Source organism: Lynx canadensis, chromosome B1 (assembly GCF_007474595.2).
Source record: "Lynx canadensis isolate LIC74 chromosome B1, mLynCan4.pri.v2, whole genome shotgun sequence".
In the NCBI taxonomy this organism is placed as follows: domain Eukaryota; kingdom Metazoa; phylum Chordata; class Mammalia; order Carnivora; family Felidae; genus Lynx; species Lynx canadensis.
Genome location: NC_044306.2, coordinates 133,200,432 through 133,223,992, shown reverse-complemented (window position 1 = coordinate 133,223,992; position 23,561 = coordinate 133,200,432). Strand labels below are relative to the sequence as shown.

Genomic DNA, 23,561 nt, shown 5'->3' with positions numbered 1-23,561 from the left:
TCAGTGACTTCCAGATCCTGGCTTCCCCGGCCAACCGATTTCAAATGCAATCAACTCCTTTCCACTCTCTCCCTCTTTCCCCCTCCCTGTTCCTTCTATCTTTTTCTCTTCCTTTCTCTGCTTTTCTGCTTAAAAGTTCTCCACAGACCCTTTTACCACCTGACTTGCTATATAGTTAATTTCTGTATGAATTTGTCATCTGTTTTCCTCATTGGAAAATAGGCTCCATGAGAACAGAGGTTTTATTTTTGCCCATTTTGTTCACTGCTGTATATAAGCTCCCAAAATGCCATATGTGATCAGTAAGAACTTTTGTTGAGTGGATCAGGAAATGAATGCATGAAGCTATCAGAAAACTATAGATGTGGCTAAACATCTCCTTTACTTCACAATTTTGAAGAAAACAAATTTCTACAAAGATTATCCATTACAGCTTGTCTAAATCAACAAAAATTCTGAGTTAGGTAGTAAAAAAAAAAACAACCCATAAAAAAAGAAAATATTTTCCTTAAGTAAAAATTTCATTGTGTTTTACTTGTTCTGTTGGCTGCTTCTATATCCCAAATGGAGTGGGGATAAATAAATAGAATGTTGAGTAGAAGATAAGCATAATCCCAAAATAGATTATATTACAACCTAATATTCCCACATGATATGTCTGAGCATAATCAGAAGAATCTGTCAGGTTACCTGAGCTATAGAGGCCTGAGGGTTACCCAGTAAGTTTTTGAATGAACGCTTGGAAATCCATCTGAGTTGATGACAGAAGGAGGTGGCATAGGTGATCTCCCCAAAGGCTGAGCTCTTCTTTTTCTGACCCTCTGAGAGTTGATTTAACTCATCTTTTGTTTTTTGGAGAAGGCAGAGTTGGCATAAAACTCAGCTATTTTTTCAATGAGTGGAATATCTCTCTTGGAAGGTTCTTCAGTCTCCTTGGCTTTGGAATAAAAGAGGATAAAGAAGGGAAACTTTATTAGTAGAGTAACAACTGATCTAGCCCATTTTTCGGCAACCCTTTTCTTAGATTCTTCCCTAATACCTTAATTCTAATGCTTGAGTATAAAAAATTATTAGATCTGTCATTGCTTTACAACATTAGAAAAATACAGTTAATTGGGGTGCCTGGGTGGCTCAGTCAGTTGAGCGTCTGACTTCGGCTCAGGTCATGATCTCATGGCTCATGAGTTAGAGCCCCACATCGGGCATCGGGCTCTGTGCTGATAGCTCGGAGCCCGAAGCCTGCTTCAGATTCTGTGTCTCCCTTTCTCTCTGTCCCTCCCCCGCTCATGCTCTGTCTCTCTCTCTCTCTCAAAAATAAACATTCAAAAAATAAAATAAAAAAAAAAAGAAAAATACAGTTAATTGACTGACTACTCCCATAAACTTATGAATACAGCAAACCTACTGACCTTTTCCTAACTATATATTTGAACCCTAATTCTTTTAAAATAGACATCTTATCATAGCAAGTTATAATTCCTAATAGAAAAATCTTGCCTTTGTTTCTTCTATATGCAAATACATAAATTGCCAAGTTTCTTATTTCAAAACACTATAAAATCCACGGGAATTTTTTAAATAAAAATTCCCCTTAGAACTGATATTATCATATAAATGGTTATTTATAAATTAAATCAAAAATATTCTCAACAGTCAAGGAAAACAAAATCTGTGTTGACCAATGCCATAGAGTGAATGTTTGTGATCCCTCAAGATTCATATGCTAAAACTCAATCCCCAATGATGATATTTGAAGGCGGGACCTCTGAGGGGTTATTAAGTCATGAGGGTGTTGTCCTCATTAATGGGATTGGTAAACTTATAAAAGAGGCCTCAGAGAGCTTCCTCCCTACTTCCACCATGTGAGGAGGCAATGAGAAGATGGTGACCCATCTCTGAACCAGGAAGCAGGTCCTCAACAGACAATGAATCTGCAGATACCTTCATCTTGGACTTCTCACTCCAGAACTGTGAAAAATAAATGTTTATTGTTTAAGCCACCTGTCTATGGTATTTTTGTCACGGTAGCCCAAGTGGACTAAGACAACGGTTATCAGAGGACAGTATTAATATAAATTCACAAAGCCATGATTTAATGAGTTGCCACATTGCTAAACTTCAGCTAATGCAGTGAAGCAATAACCTGTGACTCTCAACAGATTTTCATACCTTCACCCTCCTGGTCCTGTCTGTTTAATACCACAACAGAGGAGTCTCCATTAATGACATCCAGGAAGAAGTCTGCAGGGTTATTATAGGGCTCACACTGGTAACCTACAAAAGAAGGCAACTCAAGTACACAAACTTGACGGTCTTGGAAAACAGAAACTCACTTACAGGGGTGAGAGAGGTGAGGGAGAGGGAGAGAATCTGATAACTTCTCCTTCACTTTTTTTTTTTCTCTTCTCCCTTCACTAATTTACCTTTTCTTTTTATACATTCAATCACACAACATTTCAGCAATGCTCTGTCTCCCAGAAAAATACACACTTAAAACCAACCTAGGACTCTCAGAAAGTTCATACTAGGTCCTTACCCATCTTAGTTCATGAGACCCGAAACAGCTCTCCTCAGTATGCTCTGAGGCTTATCAGAACTTCTTCAAAAATAGAAATATAGGTGCAAATAAAAATAAGTTTAAAAAAAAAAAAAAGCTGTAGCTGGAACTAATGCTCTTCAAAGCAAGGCCACAAGCAAAGAATGCTACAGCACAGCAGGACTGTCCTTGGGAGAGGCCAGGGGTGTGTTCTGCTCTCCAAGTTCACCTGGGGATGGCCAAATATGCATTCATTGTGCTGTCATAATTCCAATAGGGAGAACAAATCACCAGAGCAGCACTCCCAAGAGAATGTGACTGGCACAACACAGCTGAATGCTTATCTCAGCTTCTGTGGCACAATCCTCTGGACTCAACTTGGCCTCCAGTTTGACTCTAGGTTCATCTCCCCTAAACTCCCTAGACCTGTGTGTGCTTATTAACTTTAAATGATGGACGTTAAATCGAAATTTTTAAAACTGGCTAGTGAATATTTAAAACTATATTTGGAGTCATGGAGCATCATCCATAATCGTATCCAAATATCTCTAAAATGAAGCAGCGGCGCCTGGGTGGCTTGGTTGGTTGAGCGTACGACTTCGGCTCAGGTCCTAATCTCACGGTTTGTGAGTTCGAGCCACATGTCAGGCTTTGTGCAGATAGCATGGAGCCTGCTTCAGATTCTCTGTCTCCCTCTCTCTCTGCCCCTCCCTGGCTCATACGTGCACTCTCTCTCTAAAAAATAAACATTTAAAATTTTTTAATAAAATAAAGCAGACAACATGAGTCGTAAAAAAACAATTACATACTTCCATTCTAAATAGAACCAAGCAGTCCAAAACTGTCACAAATGTCGATCCCTCAAAGACAACTAGTCATTCTATTAACTGGCAAGTCACTCACACCCCCTCAAGGCCTAAATCTGCAATCTAACATTACTAGAAAATTTTAAGTAGCATCTTATGAACCTCCACCAAAGGAGACTAACATCTTCTACGAGGGAATACAGTGATAAAGCCTGATCCATAATACAGTCAAGAAGATAATTGGAGGATACTATTAGGCCTTTCCCAAAATGTTCAACAGACATAACTGGCTATGAAGCCAACATACATCCTGAACTGAAGTGGGAAGCAGATCAGGTAAGGTCCAGTAGAAATACTCCTGCACACACATGCAGGCATACTCAACCAGGTCAGGAAAAAGACCCAAAGAACAAGCTAGTGCTGCAAAGTGAAGAAAAATTCTAGCACCAAACTACCAAAGTTGTGTTGGAATGGGGGAAGCCATGGTATGTCTACTCAAAAATCAACAGCATTCCTATAGACCCCTTTTACTCTCTTTAGGATTCTCTTAATAAAGGATCTTACTACGTGAAAAAGTTCAAGCACCCATTAATGCAAAGTAACCCAAGGCCTCCTGGGCAGGCCCATGGAACATTAGTCTTCCTGAGGCCAACAAGGTGAGGCTATCAAACAACTTGAAGATAGAGTAACGAGGCTGATGAATGGAGAAAATGATTGTTCGTCCCTGTTCAGACATCCTAAATTAAAAGTGAAAAAAATAAAAGTCATTAAATGTCTGAGTCATTAAACATGTGAAATGTGAACATCGTGGCAACTTTATTCCTGCCTCTAGGTTATCTATTCTTAGTTCGACTTGATTTTCTCTTACTAACTTCTCATTTCATATTATCTATCTGATAGGAGACCTCAATTTGGTGCTTCTATGAAGCACTAGGGTTTCTAAAGTGTGTTCCATGGGCAGTCTACATCAACCAGAAGAGTAATTAAAAATGCAAATTTCCAGGGTCACCTGGGAGGCTCAGTCAGTTAAGCGACCTACTTCAGCTCAGGTCATGATCTCATGGCTCATGAGTTCATGCCCCGCATTGGGCTCTCTGCTGTTAGGACAGAGCCCGCTTGAGATCCTCTGTCCCCCTCTTTCTGCCCCTCCCCAACTAGTGCATGCACACTCTCTTTCTCTCTCTCTCAAAAATAAAGAACCATTTAAAAATGCAGATTCCTGAACATTCTCAGACCTATTGGGCCTAGTGAATCCATACATCTAACAAGCACCCAGGTAGTCCTGTAAGTACACTCAAGTTTGAAAACATATTATAGACTAAATATTAAAACAATGATTGCGGGGCGCCTGGGTGGCGCAGTCGGTTAAGCGTCCGACTTCAGCCAGGTCACGATCTCGCGGTCTGTGAGTTTGAGCCCCGCGTCGGGCTCTGGGCTGATGGCTCGGAGCCTGGAGCCTGTTTCCGATTCTGTGTCTCCCTCTCTCTCTGCCCCTCCCCCGTTCATGCTCTGTCTCTCTCTGTCCCAAAAATAAATAAAAAACGTTGAAAAAAAAAAAATTTAAAAAAAAAATAAAATAAAAAATAAAAAAAAAACAATGATTGCATGCCCCATTCTCACTGATCATTTAAATCTCTTGGCTCTTTAGGAATTGGTTTTCATTCTTTTCCCTTAATGATACAATTAACATTACTGAGTACTTACTATGTCTTTGCTACTACATACTTTATAGATAGCCTTATCTAAATTTTCACAATATTGTTACAAGGCAGTACCAATATTACCATTACCTTTATTTACAGATAAGACTTAAGAGAGCTGAGCAACTGGCCCTAAGTGTCACAGTTACTTAAGGGGTGGGGTTGGGGATTGATCTAATTCCATGGCCAAAACATTGTTAAACTACCTTTACACAGGAGTTACTACTTACGGGTAGAAAAAAAAAAAAAACAAAAAACAAAGGCCAAATCACTGTTAAAAATCTGTTATTATTGGAAATATTTTATGAGAGGTATCATGTCAATGTAGGCATTTTCTAAGTACCTACTTACTATATGCTAGCAGTGTCTATAAGTTCCTTCCGCCCCAAATAGGAACGGGCCAGTAGATCAATCATTTCAATACAGTGTGGAATAAAAGAAGCTGAGGGTTTCTTATAAGCAAAATAGAAGACTATAACCCAGTCTGAAGATAATATAAGTAGTGTATCAAAGGGGCCAACCGGAGTAAGCCAGGAAGAGAAAGTGTAGTCAGGTGGAAGGAACATGACAAAAAAAGTATGCAATAACAAGGTCTACTAAGGAAACTACAAGTAGTTCAATGCCATTGCAGAGCCCAGAGGTATGTGCAGGAGTTGGGACTGGGGGAGGGAAAAAGTTAGTAAGAGAGACTGCATCAAAAAATAAGCCCATGATGAATCCCTTCACTCAGAAGCTGCAGCTTTAGTCAGACGGTAAGAAAGGGCTGGTGAAGCACTGGAAGCAGGAAAGTGGATTGGTGTGAAAGCCTTGTGGTCTGAGGCCCAATGACATCAATATCAGTATCTCCTATTAGACATGTAGACTCTTGGACTCTATGCTGTAGAAACAGAATCTGATTTTAACACGACCCTAGTGATTAGTGTGCACAGTGGAGTGTGAAAAGGACCAGGTTAGAGCCCTCCAACAGGGGGGAACGATGCTTGTGTGCTAACTAGAACAAAACATGATAAAACATAACACAGTCAAGTATGCCACATCAATTCACCATTCTCTAATGAATGCTGTTAACATACTTACAGATGACAAAAATATCATGCATTCTCTAACTGAACCCGAACCCCAGACCCATTAGTTGGCATCTTCACTTATATGTGCAACTGACATCTCAAACTTAAGATATCTAAAATCTTCCTGTTGCTTCTTATCCTAGCATAGAGACTTGCTTATGAGGGCATGGGCATCAGAGGAAGCAAGGTAATGACAAGGAGAGGATGTCATTAAAGGTGATGTGTTTGGTAGCTTTTAAAAAAGTGGGGGTTAGGGAGCAGTCCCAGAGGTAGTGGGCAGAGGAAATGGCCAGAGTGACTAAGAGATTAGTAATATTTAACAGTTAAGTTACTTGGCTGACCAAGTAAGTAAATATATTGAGATAATGACAGCTAAGACTTTGTCTGTCTAAAAAATCATTTACAAACATGGAAAGGGTGGGGCACCTGGGTGGTTCAGTCAGTTAAGTGTCTGACTCTTGATCTCAGCTCAGTCATGATCTCACAGTTCGTGAGTTCAAGTGCTACACCAGGTTCTGCGCTGACAGCACGAAGCCTGCTTGGGATTCTCTCTCTCCTGCTCTCTCTGCCCCTTCCCCACTCATGTGCTCACTCTCGCTTTCTATCTCAAAATAAATAAACATTTTAAAAAACAAACAAACATGAAAAGGGAAAAGACTAAAAAAAGGACTCATGTTAGACGAGATTGGAAATTTTACACATTCTTGAGTTTTTTAATACACACATACTAACAGAGCAATAGTTACAGATGTATGTTTGTATCTATCTCTATTCAAAAAATATATATGTATACACATATGTAATTAATATTCCATATATTTTCCAAATAGAAATAGGTGCCTGGCTGGCTCAGTCAGTGGAGCATATAACTCTGGATCTCAGGGTTATGAGTTTGAGTGCCATGATGAGTGTAGAGATTACTTAAAAATAAAATCTTTGATAAAAACAATATAAAAATATATTTCTGTGTTATATAGATACACATACATAACGCACATGTACACAAATATTTCCTAGGTATGTCTGCTAAGTGGGTCTGGAAGCAATGAAACTTCCAGTGTAGTAGCAGCAAGCACACTACACTAAGTAAGCAGATCTTGGTTTCTAAATTCTGACTACACCAGAAGGTACCGGGGCTCCTTAGAGAAACATCTGACACAGGAAAAGGACAAGACAAGCCTGGATCATCTTGTTGACCAGGAAGTAGAGAAATGCTTGAAGAATGATTAGGGAGCATGTCAAAAGGACACAAAGCCAGACTGAAGGGGCTTCCAATGGCCAAATCAGGGCTAATTGAATCATAGAAAATAAGTAATAGCAGATTATAATCTATTGACTAAAATAATATGAGTAAAATGAATAGAGAAGGAGGAAAAGTTCTTGGTAGTAGAATGCCAACTAATATATGTAGAAAGAATGATGTAAATAGAAAATCACTTGGCAACCATCACACCAATAATTGATCGAGGTAGAAGTTGTGAGTACATGCTAAAACTGGTGCGTAGAGATTTGATGAGAAACAGGATATGGACATAATAACCAGTTATCTCCCCTGACAAAATATTAATCAATTACAAAGGGAAAAATAATTACTTCACAGCAGGTACACCCAGCAGACACCAACATGACCAGCTGATGGTCGTGAACATCACCCATGGAAAAGTCAAAACCATGCAGCCCCTCTCCTCGTTAGGGAAATACAAATCAAAACCACACTGAGATACCACCCCACACTGGTTAGAGTGGCTAAAATGAACAAATCAGGAGACTACAGATGCTGGTGAGGATGTGGAGAAATGGGAACCCTTTTGCCCTGTTGGTGGGAATGCAAACTGATGCATCCACTCTGGAACACAGTGTGGAGGTTCCTCAAAAAAATTAAAAATAGAACTACCCTATGACCTAGCAATAGCACTACTAGGAATTTACCCAAGGGATACAGGAGTGCTAATGTATAGGGGCACATGTACCACAATGTTTATAGCAGTGCTTTCAACAATACCAAATTATGGAAAGAGCCTAAATGTCCAACAACTGATGAATGGATAAGGAAGATGTGGTTTATAGATACAATGGACTACTACTTAGCAATGAGAAGGAATGAAATCTGGCCATTTGCAGCAACGTGGATGGACCTGGAGGGTATTATGCTAAGTGAAATGAGTCAGAGAAAGACAGATACCTTATATTTTCACCCATATGTAGATCTTGAGAAACTTAACAGAAGACCATGGGGGAGTGGAAGGGGGAGAAAAAGCTATAGAGAGGAAGGGAGGCAAATCATAAGAGACTCTTAGATACTGAGAACAAACTGAGGGTTGATGGGGGGTGGGGGAGAGGGGAAAATGGGTGATGGGCACTAAGGAGGGCACTTGTTGGGATGAGCACTGGGTGTTGTATGGAAACCAATTTGACAATAAATATACAATAAAATAAATAATAAATAAAATAAAATAAAATAAAATAAAATAAAATAAATCACACAGCCCCTGATTTTTGCACAAGAATACAACATCATTTCTGTGGTATCCCTACCAAGAATTCATGGCCTGAGTCTAGTCATAGAGAAACACTGGATGCATCCAGGTTGAGGGCCACTCTACGAAATGTACTCTTGAAGACAGATAAGGACATGAGAGCCAGAAAAGACGAAAGAACTGTTCAGAATTAGAAAATATTTTAAAAATCATTCCTGGAGAAAATTCTAAGCCAGAAAGGAGAAAGAGACACTTTTGGGACAACTGGTGAAGTCCAGCTGGAGTTCATGGGTTGGATGGTGGTGCTGGCAGCAATGTGGACTCCTTGGATGGGAGGTGTGTAAGATGGAATTGTAGGAGGAGTGTCCTTGTTTCTTAGAGATATACTCCAGAGTATCTAGGGGTGATGGTACATGATGTCAGAAAAAGACTATGTGGGGTGGAGGGACGGAGGGAGAGCAAATGCACATAAATGGTAATAGTTGGGGAATCTAGGTAAGAGGACATGAGATTTCTTTGTACTACTCTCGTAACTTTTCTGTTAGGTTAAAATTTTTAATTTTTTAAATGTCCAAAACTTACTTTTGAAATTTCTCCTACAAACATATTCTTCCCACTGGAGGAATAAATATAAATGCAATTCTTTTCTCCATTCTTCCATTTTTCAGGTCCCAAATTTTAGAAACTCATTCTTTCAATAATCACTTCCCATGTCCAATTCATGAACTAATTCTGTTGGTTCTATCTTTAAAATTGATCCAGAATCCATGACTTCTCACCAACTCACCACTACCATCCTAGTCAAAACCAGCATCATATCTCCACAGAGCTAATACAGCCTCCTGACTGCTTTCCTTATACTCACCTTGCACTACAGTCTTTTCTCTACACAGCTGCCACTCTTCTGTTCTAGAACTCTCTAAAAGTTTCCCATGTAACCTAGAGACAATAAAAGCCACAGTTCTTACAGTGGCCTACAAAGCCTTTGTAATCTGCCACCCACTCAATTCCATCTCATGTCCTATTCTGTTATGGACTGAATTATGTCCCCCACCCAAAACTCATGTTGAAGTTCTAACCCCTATGACCTCAGAATATACCTGTATTTGCAGACAGGGTCTTTACAGAGGGACTTATGGTTAAACAAGGTCATATGTGGGCCTTAATCTAAGGACGCAGATTGAAGATGACTACGGACAAGCCAAGCCAGGGAGAAAGGCCTCAGAAAAAACAACTCTACTGACCCTCTTATCTTGGGCTTTTAGATTCCCAAGAATATGAAAAACTAAACTTCTGTTGTTTAAGTCACCCAGTCCATTGATACCACGTTATGGCAGCCCTAGCAAACGAATCGATAAGCAATCCCCATTCTACCTAGTTCACCAGCATCCAGTCCCTCTGGCCTCCTTGACATTCTAAACACATCAGGCACACTCTGCCTCAGGACCCACTGGCTCTTCCCTCCAAGGAGGACTCTCTTCTCTCAGACATCCAGGTCCTGCTTACTTGCTCGCAGCTCACATATCACATCATTGAGGTCTTCTCTGACCATCCTGCTGTTTAATATAGCACCCCCACCCCCACTACAGCCATCTTTTGCTACGCTCTTACCGTGCTTCATTTTTCTTGAAACGCTTATATTTGTCGATCAACTGTTTCCCTTGAACAAAGACAGAAGAAATTGCGCTCACTGCTGAATTCCCTATACCAAGAAGAACACCTGATATACAGCAGGTGATCAGATATTCTCTCAGCATGGATGAGAGAATAATGTTCCTATAGCATTTACCTCTTCAGGAGCAAAAGGACAGCATTTGCTGTGCTTGAGTCTAAGCCAGTTGTGGGCTCATCTAGGAACAGGATGGCTGGATCAGTAATAAGCTCCATTCCTATACTAGTCCTTTTTCTTTCTCCTCCAGACACACCACGGATAAACTGAGTTCCAACCTAAAACACAAATATCATTATTAACAATTACAACCACAGCCACTATTGTTTGTGGAGGTCCTACAATGAGCCGACCCTGTAAGAGGCAATATCTCATCCCTTGCTTATTCAAAATAGCAAGTAAATAAAAATATGGGAAAAGAGGTAGATTTCTCTTTAATAAAATGAGTAAACTGAGGCTCAAATCAGCTAAGTGGCTAAGCCTGATGTGAAAGCCATGCTTAACAGTACTATATATTCCTTACCAAGTCAAATTAGAATAGTAAAAGATTTGGCCCTGGCATACTGAAATCACAAACCAAAAGGGAGATAAAGGTAGGAGAGGAGAAGGGGAAAGCATCTATAATTTATTAATTTTCTTACACTCTCCCTCCTCACCCCTCCAAAAGTCCTCAGTGTGGTTTGGGAAACAGAAAGTTCACTTTCTATTATACCACATTAGCACCTCTTAAATCACCATAAGGCTTCCCAAATTGACCCTGCATATATCCCAACTCACTGCAGAATTCCTCACTCGTTCTTTCAGACAAATCCAGAAGACAGAACATTCTACAGGGCAACTGTAGTCTTTTCTTTTGGCTCAGTCTTTTCAACTAGTCGATGTCATTGTATGTAGTGGGGATGGAGGGGACAAGAAGGTTTGGGGGGAGGTAGGAAGCAATTCCTACATTAAGAGTCTTCAAAGAGATAATCAAGTGCTACTGATGCCCTTGGCTGGATCTTGTAACAATTGAGCCATAACAGACATTTTGGAGACAATTGGGAAAATGTGAATGAACAGGGGCTTAACGTAACTGATATTAAGACACTGTTAATTTTGTTAGTTAATAATGGTATTGTGGTAATGTAGGCAAATGTCTTTTTTTTAAGATTCATAATCAGTTTTCAGGAGTGAAATATGATATTTATAACTTTCTCTAAAATACTTCAAAAAAACACTTCAGAAAAAAAGCTGAAGCACATATGGGATAAGATGTCAACAACTGAGGGGCGCCTGGGTGGCGCAGTCGGTTAAGCGTCCGACTTCAGCCAGGTCACGATCTCGCGGCCCCGCGTCAGGCTCTGGGCTGATGGCTCGGAGCCTGGAGCCTGTTTCCGATTCTGTGTCTCCCATCTCTCTGCCCCTCCCCCGTTCATGCTCTGTCTCTCTCTGTCCCAAAAATAAATAAAAACGTTGAAAAAAGGAAAAACAAAATTAAAAAAAAAAAAAAAAGATGTCAACAACTGGGAGATCTAGGTGAATGTTATTAGTATCATACCATTATATTAATTATACTATAATCATACAATTAGGATAGTAATCAGACTATTCTATGTTTAAAATTTCCTAAAAAGTAAAAAAAATGTTGAAAGTATTTTCAATCAATTAGATAAATAAATTCTAAGAAGTGAACAACTACCTTCAGCTCATTTCCCAGGAATTCTATGCAAATAAGTTAGGGCAATGGCTGTCTAGTTGTAAAGAAGTTTTACCTAAAAATAAAGATTGGAAAGCACCTTACTAAAAAGACAAAATGAAAAACAGAGCCAAAGCAAAGGAAACCCAAACCCATAAACTACCCAAAAGTAGTAAATGGTGGCATCCCGGAGTGCTGCTTCCAAGCAAAATATAGCAAAATACACTTAACCTTTTTTTTAAAATGTCAGTATCACATGAAGCAGCAGCCAGCAGAATGCCCCCTTTCTTCATTATCTCTAAGTCGAGGATAGATTTCACAGGGGGGTTAAACTATTGCCACCACAGGCTCAGTTAGTAGAGGGTACAATTCTTGATCCCAGGATTGTAAGTTCGAGCCCAAAATTGGGTGTAGAGATTACTTAAAAATAAAATCTTTAAAATAATAAAGAATGCTAAACTACAGCCACCACAATCTAAAAAGCTCATCTTCACCCAAAGCTTCAAATGTCTTCCCAGCAAATCTTTCATCCCTAGTCATCAACTGTAAAGTTCTCTCATTCATTTCATTTCTTCCTCCTGACTCTGCACAACCACAAAAGGAGTTATTTTTGTCTCTCTGGCCCCAAACTGTTATCTCTAAAACCTAAGAACCCAGCACATAACAGACAATATGTAAGTAAATATTGGCAGAAGAAAGGAAGATATGAAGAGGAGAGGGGAATAAGAGACAAAAGTACCAAAAGAAAGGCTATAGAAAAACGACTGGGATGCTACACAAATTAGAAATAAACCCTAAGTTAGGGGTGCTTGGATGGCTCAATTAGTTAAGCATCTGGCTCTTGATTTCAGCTCAGGTCACGATCTCACGGATTCGTGAGTTTGAGCCTCACATTGGGCTCCTTGCACTGACAGTGTGGAGCCTGCTTGGGATTCTCTTTCTCCCTCTCTCTCTGCCCCTCCCATGCACACACACTCTCTCAAAATAAATAAGCTTAAAAAAACAGGAATAAAACTCTACTTTGACTATAATTTTGAAAGCCAAATTATAGCAAAGTGAAACGTAGAGCCAGAACCCTTGGATTTTTGCCATTTAAGAATTCCAGAAATATACCTCAAAAGCAATGGAACAAAGTCTCCTGGAGGAAGAGGAAGAAGAGCTAAAAGGGGAAAGAAAACAGGAAGAAGTTAATGTAAAGACAGTGGATGACCCATGACAAACGGTGTGGGAAAGCGTCAAGAGCTATCATCACATGGAAAAGGCCTCGTGCTCTTTGCAAAGACACTTCTATATACTAGAGCACACTGCCACACTTCATTTGCAGGGTTCAAACACTTTTAGTTTTTTTCTGGCTAATTTCCATCTCCATATTATGTTTTTCTCATCTTTACACAAAGCAGTCACTTTTGACCACACATATTATAGAAAACTTCTGAATAAGAGTTACACTATCCACACAGGTAAGATCCTATTTGCCAGCTATGATCCTGTCTGTTTTTTCCACATTACCTTGGAATCCGCCACTTTATCCAGACCTAACTCCTGAATGACCCTGTTAATCCGCATATTTTTTTCATTAGTCGTCATAGTTGTTGGAAGCCGGAGAGCTGCTGAGAACTGTAAATTTTCTCTCACCGTCAGAGTGCCCATCACGACATCATCCTTAAAGCAAAATGGCATTTGAATAACACGTATTAGGTCTTTTCTAATACCATCACCCTTAAGTACATGTAATGTAATCCACAAGAATAACACACTCAATTTAAAGTCCTAGCTAATGATGTATTTGCAATCATACAAATGACAACAACTTCACATATAGACAGCTGAAAAAGCCTGATGGCATAATTTTCATTCTGTATCAGTACACCCAAAGAGACACAGGTCATTATGATTATTACCAGTAGACACGTCAGACTGCTTTATACAGGATTTACCAGAACATCTTTCTAAGCTCGAAGAAGGACGGGGTGAAGGTAGGGCCAAAAGGGAATTCAGTAGTGTCTTATGGAAATGATAACTAGAATGGATACCATTGCCCTTACCATGGTTATATTCCAGATTCTCCCTGCCTTTTCATTTCACACTACTCTGAATCTTACGGGGGATTATGAAAAGCTGGTGGAAAGAAAACTGGTTCTATGAGTATGTCATATAGTCAGTTGGAAGTACACTAAACTATCAGCCAAGGTACTTGCCCACATAGAAACAGAAGCAAGCTACAAAAAAATGCATAAATACTTACTTGTACCACATAACCTGAATTACATTTGAAATTGGCAGGTCGAGGTGCTCCATTTATCAAAACATCCCCAGATAATCCATGTGGATCTTTCCTTGCAGCTAAGACATCTAACAACCTATGAGAGGACATATACGTTGTGATTTTTCTCCAACTCAGGCTATATCTCTCGGCTCCACTGAATCCAAATTCTGCTCAAGTTAGAAAATTAACTGATCAAGAAATTCTATAGATTACCTAAAATTATATTTTTAAATTCTTACCTTCCCTTTTTAGTATGCTACAATAAAGCCCAAAGACATGAAACCGAGGCACTGTTGGCTGATCCAGCACAGACTTCCGAAAGAACCTTCCAGGCTGTGACCTTGGGGGGTCTCAAGGCAAGCAATGTGCTCCTTTGCCTAAGACACAGGCCTTAACTTATGCCTTTGGCTCCATCTCCCCACTTTCTATTTTCTCCCTCCTTTCTCTCCCCATAGCTCAAATCATAGCCAATAGCTGTATGCCAATCATGTCCTGTTATCATGTCCTGTTAGTAAGCTGACCAAATAAGATTTCCCGGTCCTTGAGACAACCACAAGCTAGCACTATTGCACGTTACCCACAGAGCCTAGAACCAGACTAGGTAGGCTGCAACAAATACATGCTCACGTAAAAATAATCTTGAAAAGCACATTTAAGCTGAAAAGAAAAAGCTGACTTATATTATTATACTCACGAAGATTTGCCTCCACCTGTGGGTCCCAGAATGGCATTGAGGCCAGGTCTCATGATGCCACTGTAAACACAGAGACATACCAATTTAATGGCTTGTTTCAAAACTGGTTCTATTAATTTAGGGTCTGCATTTAATACACTCAATGAAAGTGATTAACAAAAAACAAGCACAAACCAACTCTTAAAAGAAAAAGACACTGAACTGTCAATTAACATAAGTCCCACATACAAACGATGTTAATCAATACTCAAGACATCTAAGAAAAATGGCTTGGGTCCCTCTAAATTCCTTTCACTTCTTCTCTAAATCATTTATATTTTTTGAAAAAGGACACAAGGAAGTTCAAGTTTCCTCAAAGTAGCAGAGTCTAGTGAAACATCTCTGTTAACATTTATCCCCCCAAACACAGTGTAAAGAGCTTCAGTCTTAACTAATGTTCAGTGACATCAATTATCTTCAAGTCACCTCATTTGCTACTTAGTCAAGTTCTACACAATTAACGAGTCAATGGACTTCTAGAATCCCCAGTAAGAGTGTTCTCACTGCTTAAATCTACTCAGACTAAAAAACAATATATCTGAAGTAGAAAGTCAATGGCTAGAATAAAGCAACTCACAGGTAAAACAAAAAACACATCACCCGTTCTTAACCCTCATAAATTTTTTACTAAATTAGAAATAGTAAAATATATATTCTCAATATGTATCATTTTCTTCCTTATAAAGTTTCAGGTAATTGGACTGGGAAATCCTCAGTGTAGAAGTGATAGATGCCACTATCTGTAGGGGACAACTTAAGTTGTCACAACTGTAAAATGGCTGGTGGATGTTAGGGTGAAATATAGCTTTCACTCTGTTACTCAACTGTGGTGCCTCGCACAGAAACACTGCACAAATACAATGAGTTTGGTAAACTAGGAACAAGCTGTAGAACAGAAAAATCTCTTATTCTTTCAATGACCTCTTCTCCTCCCCCCATCCCCGAAAGTAAAAAGACATACTGGCTGAGTGAACTTTCAAGATGCATTTATCTGTAGCTCTTGATTCATCTTCTTTATTAATAGCTACCTAGTAACCGTTTCTAAAATGACCAGAAATAAGCTTGTCATTCACTAAGACTTCATTATCAGAAAAAATCTCCAGGTTTTTAAAACATTTACTCAAGTAAAGACCAACTAATCCTAAATGATTAGCCCAAAATTGAATGTGAATGTTCTAGGACAATTTTATAGGTCCCCAAGCTGGGCTTACTTTGGCACTAAACCCTAGCATTACAGAAAACAACAATAACATACAACCACAAATGCAAGAAAGAGTTCCAGTTGGGAGCAGTGGCTAATTCTCCCTCCATTCATTCAACACAATTATCCAGTGACTACTACGTATGTACAAGACACTCTTCTAGGACATGGGACAGAGAATAAAACAAAGTCCTAGGCCTCCTGGAGTTTACAGTCCAAGGGCCAGCAAAAGAGAGCTGGTCACCTGTTTTCTGTTTTCATAAACAAAGTATCGTTGAAACAGAGCCACACTCATTCATTTACGTCCATGGCTGCTTTCACACTACAGTGACAGAATTGACTAGTTGCAACACAGATGTATGGCCCATAAAGATGAAAATATTTACTATAAGGCCCTTTATAGAAAGTCTGTTGACGCTTGTTCTGGTTTATGGTCTACAATCCCCTTGTTTCCCCACCCTGCCCTCCACTCTACTATCATCCCTCCAAACTCATTTCCCACCCTTATTTACTGCTTTACAGCATGTACATGCAGGAAAATCTCCCTCACTGTATTGTAAAACTTTGTCAACAAGATGGTGCAATCTTGTGTCACCCCCCACCCGACCATAGCATGCAGCACAGTGGTACAATGGGTAGATCATTGAATACATCAAATGAAACCTAGCTAAAGGATTCATGTCACATCTATCACATTTTAGTGCATAATGGTTAATCCTCTGGTCTCATTTTATGAAGAGGTCCATGCCATTCCCACTGCTTGGAGCTACCTTCCCTCCCTACCTTGTTCTACACACACACTCTTCACTCTCTCTCTCATTCCCCCGGGCCTCCAATTTAGGATTAGGGACTTCCATGGTATCTTCTAATCCCCCTATCTGTCCCTGTAAACAGTAAAGTCCTCTACTTGTATGAATCCACCATTAGACTAGAAGGTTTCTGGAACAGAGGACATAACTGTGTCACTAACATCTTATACAATGTCAAGCACCTCATAGACACTTAAAATTTATTGAATAAATGAGTCTCTACAATTTTATAAATGACAGTTACTTACAGGAAAGCTAAAAAAAAAAGTTTTCAATAAAAACAAATGTCAAAAGACACCTGGGAAGCTCAGTTGGTTAAGCGTCTGACTTTTGATTTCAGCTCAGGTCATGATCTCACAGTTCGTGAGACTGAGCCCCATGTCGGGCTCTGCATTGTCAGTTTGGGATTGTCTCTTTCACTCTCTTTGCCCCTCCCCCACCCCCCACACATGTGCTCTTTCTCTTTTTTCTCTTGCAAAAATAAAAATAAACTTTAAAAAAATGTCAAGAAGTAGGAAAAACTTCTTGACAGCTGTTAACAGAACACAGGCTGTGAAGGGAGATGGAAGGAACAGAGGTGACAGCTAGAGGGCAGGGTAATTACTTATATTAAGGAATAAGAAAAGTAAGCAAATCAGTAAGTATATTAAGGATAATGAGAACCAGGTTTTTTACTTTTTGAGATATTTTATAAAAATAGAAATGTAGAAAGAACCCTAGGTATAAGATTAGAATTGAAGGTATTACTGAGAAGTCATGAGTTTTAATCTATATACACAAATAGATATAGAAAGCTTTAGGTACATGTATAAGCACATTGTGTGTGTGTGTGTGTGTGTGTTGGTGTGTGTGTGTGATATATATATATATATATATATATATATATATATCATTCCCTAGGTCTACCCACTGAGAAGGCCTAGAAGCTATGACATCCCAATGGCAACAAACATTCCAAACACCCAGATCTTGGTTTATAAATACCATCCTCCATGAAAAGGAACAACAGCTAGTTCCAGGTCTGAAGCAGGGTAAGTATTCAGGGAGTCTGAAACTTCTTGCTGTGCCAAGAAAATACTCAAATGAGAAAATATATCAAAAGAACAAGGTAAAAAAAGCAAAGGTCTCCCACTGACCCAATCAGGAACAGTAAGATTATCAAGAAGAATAATGATAATAATGCAATACTATTGAATGGTATTGAATATGAAATCCATGAGTCTATACTGATATAAAGAAATGAATGAAGAAAGGAAGAATAGAGCTTTTTTTTCTTTTAGTAGACTACAATCTAATCCATACTGAAGAGTTGGATGAAAACAGAAAAATCACCTTTTGATAACTATCATAGTGATTGTTACTGCTGACTTGGGAAGGAGGAATCAATGGGGGCTAAAGCTGGTGGGCTGAAGATTAATGAGGACTACAGTTTTGGAATAATGTCAGAGTATCTCCCCTCATAGTATTTATCAATTACAAAGTAGAAATGGTAACATTACGGTGGAAAAGGCTGGTAGACACCAACATGACCAAGTAATCAAGGTTCAAGGGTGAGACAGAAAAATACCAGGTTGGATGAGACAAAAGAGACATGATGTGGTGGTTAGTTAAGTATGTTAAGGGCATGGTTGACTGACAGTCCCTTAGCACCCACCACTGCATTCACTATGAGGCTGCACTTCCCCTGGGCTGCTCCAAAACAATGACTGAGTCGCTATATAAAAGAGGATCCTTATTTCTGGAAAACATACACCAAAGGAGTTAAGGATAATAAAACACCATATGGACAGCTTGCTTTTAGAAAAATACTAATGATAATGGGTATATAAAGAGTAAAAGTAACGAGCAAATGCAGTGAAATGTTGACAGGTGGGGCATCTGAGTAAAAAGTGCAAGGTTTAAGTTTAAAATTATGTCAAAATAGGGTCACCTGAGTGGCTCAGTCAGTTAAGCATCTGACTTTGGCTCAGGTCATGATCTCACAGTTCATGAGTTCAAGCCCCACATCAGGCTCTTTGTTGACAGCTCAGAGCCTGCAACCTGCTTTGGATTCTGTTTCCCTCTCTCTCCGCCTCTCCCCCACTCAAGCTCTGTCTCTCTCTGTCTCTGAAAAATAAACCTCAAAACTTTTTAAAATTATGTCAAAATAAATTATAAATTAAAAAAATCCTGAAACAGTATAACAAATTTCCCTGGAGATTAAAAAATATCCACACATCTACTGGTATGGACCATTTTTTCCATAGATCTTCAACCTTCGTGAAGGAAAGCCCAAATACTGGGTATGGGGACAAACTAAGTGTAACAAAAAGGTTTTTCATGAGGAAGTAAAATCTTACCTTTTTGAATGCTAATAGTCAGATTTTGTTTTGTCTTCTTCCCCCGACAGAGGAAATCAGGTTCTAGTTACTTAGATCTACAAATGAGATTACAAAATGTCCAAAGGAAAAACAAAACTCAAGATTCTCATCAGATTTCTTGAAATACAGTTACTACTGTGAATGCTGGCAGTGCTATCAAACACAAATCAAAAATTAGGTTTATGGAAGCAATCTTTTCCCATCCCAGAAACTCTACTTAGTTGAAATCAACAGATAGGGGAAACATAAGAATCACCGAAGCAAAAACAGGGATGACCTTTCTCAGTGATCCCTAAACCAGACATGTGAGTAAACAAGGAAACCAATCCCACCTGTCCTTTTAACTATAAAATTATAAAGAATTACAAGATTTGACTGAGTTTTTATGAACCTAGTTCTGCACGCAAAGATGAACTCATCCATTGCTGAAATGCATATCAGTGAACCATAAAACTTTATGAAGCCTTGAACAGATGACACTTTTACAGTACCAAGTTACTAAATCTAGTAGTTTTAAAACATAAGCAAGATAAATATATGCTTGCACAGCACGCATTTTAAACCTATTCAACTTGCACATATTCAGGTCCTTTGTTACCTTCCACTTAGCACAAAATCTGAAGTGACCAACATTTTCTTTTTTGAGTATTAATTCTTTTAAGTTTATTTATTTATTTTTGAGAGAGAGAGAGCACAAGTGAGGGAGGGACAGAGACAGCAAGAGAGAGAATCCCAAGGAGGCTCCACATTGTCAGTGCAGAGCCAGTCATGTGGCTCAAACCCACAAACAGTGAGATCGTGGGCTGAGCTGAAATCAAGAGTTAGACACTCAACTGACTGAGCCATCCAGGCACCACATGACCAACATTTTCTTGATTATGATGTTCCACAAAAAAATTATCAGCTTTTCAGAAAGGAAACTTTGCATCTACCATTCCTCTCCTATTTTCCTACTCAGGGTTCTCAACTACACACAAAAGCAACAAGGAAGTAAGCTTGACAGTAGGTATTACTCATGGACAAAGTTCTATCTAATCCTACAAAGCACCTGGCCTCCTGGTAACCCAGTCGATCTCAGATCCCAGAGTCTCCCTGCCCACAGATAAAAGAGCCCGAAAAAGTTACTTTCTTTGTCTAGGAGTAGTTATTGCCCCTATTAAACAAACAGACTATGCTGTCTGAGCATACCTAGACTCACTCCCCCCTCCACAGACAGGAAAAAATCAAGCTCACTTCTGTAGACATCAGAAAAACATTAAAACCCTGATGGCTATCATTTGTGAAAGAGTAGAGATATCTGGGACCAACTAGATTCTACATAAATGCTCATTTTTCTCTCCCCACTCTACCGCCCACTCCACACAACATGATGCATTCGCCCTGGATGAAGAGAATGAAAACCATAGTTTTGTACTGATTTGGATTCTAAAATACAGTTAAATGTATTGATTTGGTTCCTAATTTCTCTAATCACTTTGGAATTCCACTGCATCACTAAGCTATAGCCATAGTTGTCTTATATTTAAATAGACTCTGTCTGCCTGTGTAATGGGGAGAAGCATTAAGTAAATGGTACAAATTACTGTATAAATGGAACACTCATTTAAAACAAGTGTATTTGAAAACCAAAGTACTTTTACAATATACTGTCATTTCCACTACCTGGCTCTTGCATCTAGGACATAAAGGACATAAGTACCGAAAAGTGTCTGGCTCATAAGGTACAATAGCAGGTCTTCTCTCTGTTCCACAGATGAGAAAACTAAAGTTCAGAGATGATAATTATATCCCCACAACCAAGAACCAGTAAATTATACAGCCATTCCCATTCAGTAAACCACAGGGTGTACCCAGAAATAATTAAATGACACATTAATTGTTCAGTTTCTCAAACAAAAGTTGATGCACGTAGAGCAACCACTTTCCCAATTTGGCAGTTCCTTTATTTTTTTTTTTTTTTTTTTTTTTTTTTTTTTTTTTTTTTTTTTTTTTCAACGTTATTTATTTTTGGGACAGAGAGAGACAGAGCATGAACGGGGGAGGGGCAGAGAGAGAGAGAGACACAGAATCGGAAACAGGCTCCAGGCTCCGAGCCATCAGCCCAGAGCCTGACGCGGGGCTCGAACTCACGGACCGCGAGATCGTGACCTGGCTGAAGTCGGACGCCTAACCGACTGCGCCACCCAGGCGCCCCGGCAGTTCCTTTAAAGTTAACCACACACCTAATATGTGATCCAACCACTTCACTCCAAGTTCAGCCACAAGAAATAAAAGCACGTGTCTGTATGTCTGTATAGAGTTGTACACAAACGTAATTCCTTTATTTGCAATAAGCAAAACTGTCAAGCTCACTGTAGGTCAATAAAGCTGTTTTAATACAAGTTCATGAACATACTTGATATTTGTTAATATTTCTTTCTCAACTGTTTTTCGACCAAGAAGAAAGCCACTCGTCACTTTTACTCGATAGTTGATGTTATGAAAACTTAACACAGCTACTTCGGTAAATGTCTTCAGGTCATTGGAGGTTGTCCTGGGAAGGTCACTGTGTTTCTTCGTGACATTGGGGATAAAAACTTCGTCATTACCGGGAAGACATCTGGAGAGTTTTCTGCCTTTCTGTAGAGGGAAAAGCAACAATAAGTTGATAGTCCAGATAAATCAGATTGTAAATACCAGTTAATAGTACACTTAAAACAAGTCATTTTGGTACACATTTCCAATTACAAAATAAATAAATCCTGGAAATGTAATATACAGCATGGTGTCTACAGATGATAACACTGCACTGTATGTTTGAAAGTTGTTAACATGGCAGATCTTAAAAGTTCTCATCACAAGAAAAAAAATTGTGACTGTGATAGATGTTAACTAGACTTACAGTGATCATTTCACAATATAAATAAATATTAAATCATTATAATTGTACACCTGCAACTAATGTAATGGTATTTGTCAATTTTATCTCTATTCAGAAAAATTAAAAATAGAGATCTAAATTTTTTAAAGAATGTAAAATACCCGATTAGTCCTTTTTTACATGCTTAAGTAAAAATATTTAGGTACAGTGGGTTCAATAAATACACTATAAACCTGTTTTAAAAACAAGTCGATTTTAAACTACAATGCAATAAATAGTTCCATTTCCAATGAACAGGCTATATTGTGATAAGAACACCATGGGACCCTATATTAGGGGGGCAGACACAACTCCAAATTCATAACTTCAATTAGTTGTTAATTAAACATCTAATAAGTAAATACAGACAATAAAATAATCAAACTCATAAAACAGGAAAAGATAAGTGGGAGTTAGACTTGCCTGGTTTGAAAATCATATTACGATACATCTCAAGATTAGGGGCAGACCACATGATTACCATCACCTGTTTTTGTTGTTTCATTTTGGGGTTCTTGACATAGTTATTATTATAAAAAGGGAGTTAATCCAGGCAGTCAGGGACAAGAGAAATTTCTCTGAATTTATTGCTCCAGACTCTATATCCCTGACTGTTATGCTCCCTCAATCAGCCAGAGAAGAGAAGCTCCAAAACCGTTTGAGATGACATAATCATTTCCATGATGGGTGAACATATTTAAATTCTAGGAAGTTTTAGAGTTAAGTATAAAAACTATTAATAAAATAAAACCAATAGTGAAGCAGGTATAGAATTTAGAACAAAAACAGAGTATTAAGTTTATAAATGGAGTTTAGGGGCGCCTATGTGGCTCAGTTGGCTAAGCACCCAACTTTGGCCCAGGTCTTGATCTCGTGGTTTGTGGGTCTGAGCCTCACATTGGGCTCCTGTACTGACAGCTCAGAACCTGGAACCTGCTTCAGATTCTGTGTCTCCCTCTCTCTCTGCCCCTCCCCTGTTCATGCTCTGTCTCTCTCTGTCTCAAAAATAAATAAACGTTAAAAAAAAATTAAAGATTTAGACTAAGAGTTAAGATGAACTTAACAGCTTGTGAACTAGGTTTGAAATGTCAAATGACCATCAACTTAGTGTTCGTTTTGTTTTGTTTGTTAGAGTATAGTTGACATCCCAGTTTTAATTTTTAAAAATCAAAGTTATCAGGGCACCCGGGTGGCTCAGTCTCTTGAGCATCTGACTCTTGATTTCGGGTCAGGTTATGATTCTAGGGTTGTGGGACGGAGCCCCACATCAGGCTCCATGCTGAGCATAGAGCCTGCTTAGGATTCTCAATCTCTCTCTCTCTCCCCACCCCACCTGCCCCTCTCCCCTGCTCACGCGCACTCT

The 23,561-nt window shown here is 39.0% G+C and overlaps 1 protein-coding gene across 1 annotated transcript in view; it reads right to left on the bottom strand.

Moving 5' to 3' along the window:
- Nucleotides 1-23,561, bottom strand: part of ABCG2 (ATP binding cassette subfamily G member 2 (Junior blood group)) — a 134,416-nt gene that overhangs the window by 21,482 nt on the left and 89,373 nt on the right. Inside the window, 9 exon segments of the mRNA XM_030313459.2 lie at nucleotides 691-851; nucleotides 854-937; nucleotides 2,170-2,274; nucleotides 3,928-4,079; nucleotides 10,376-10,533; nucleotides 13,440-13,592; nucleotides 14,176-14,290; nucleotides 14,891-14,950; nucleotides 21,695-21,918. Of these exon segments, the coding sequence (XP_030169319.1) occupies nucleotides 691-851; nucleotides 854-937; nucleotides 2,170-2,274; nucleotides 3,928-4,079; nucleotides 10,376-10,533; nucleotides 13,440-13,592; nucleotides 14,176-14,290; nucleotides 14,891-14,950; nucleotides 21,695-21,918 (1,212 nt within the window).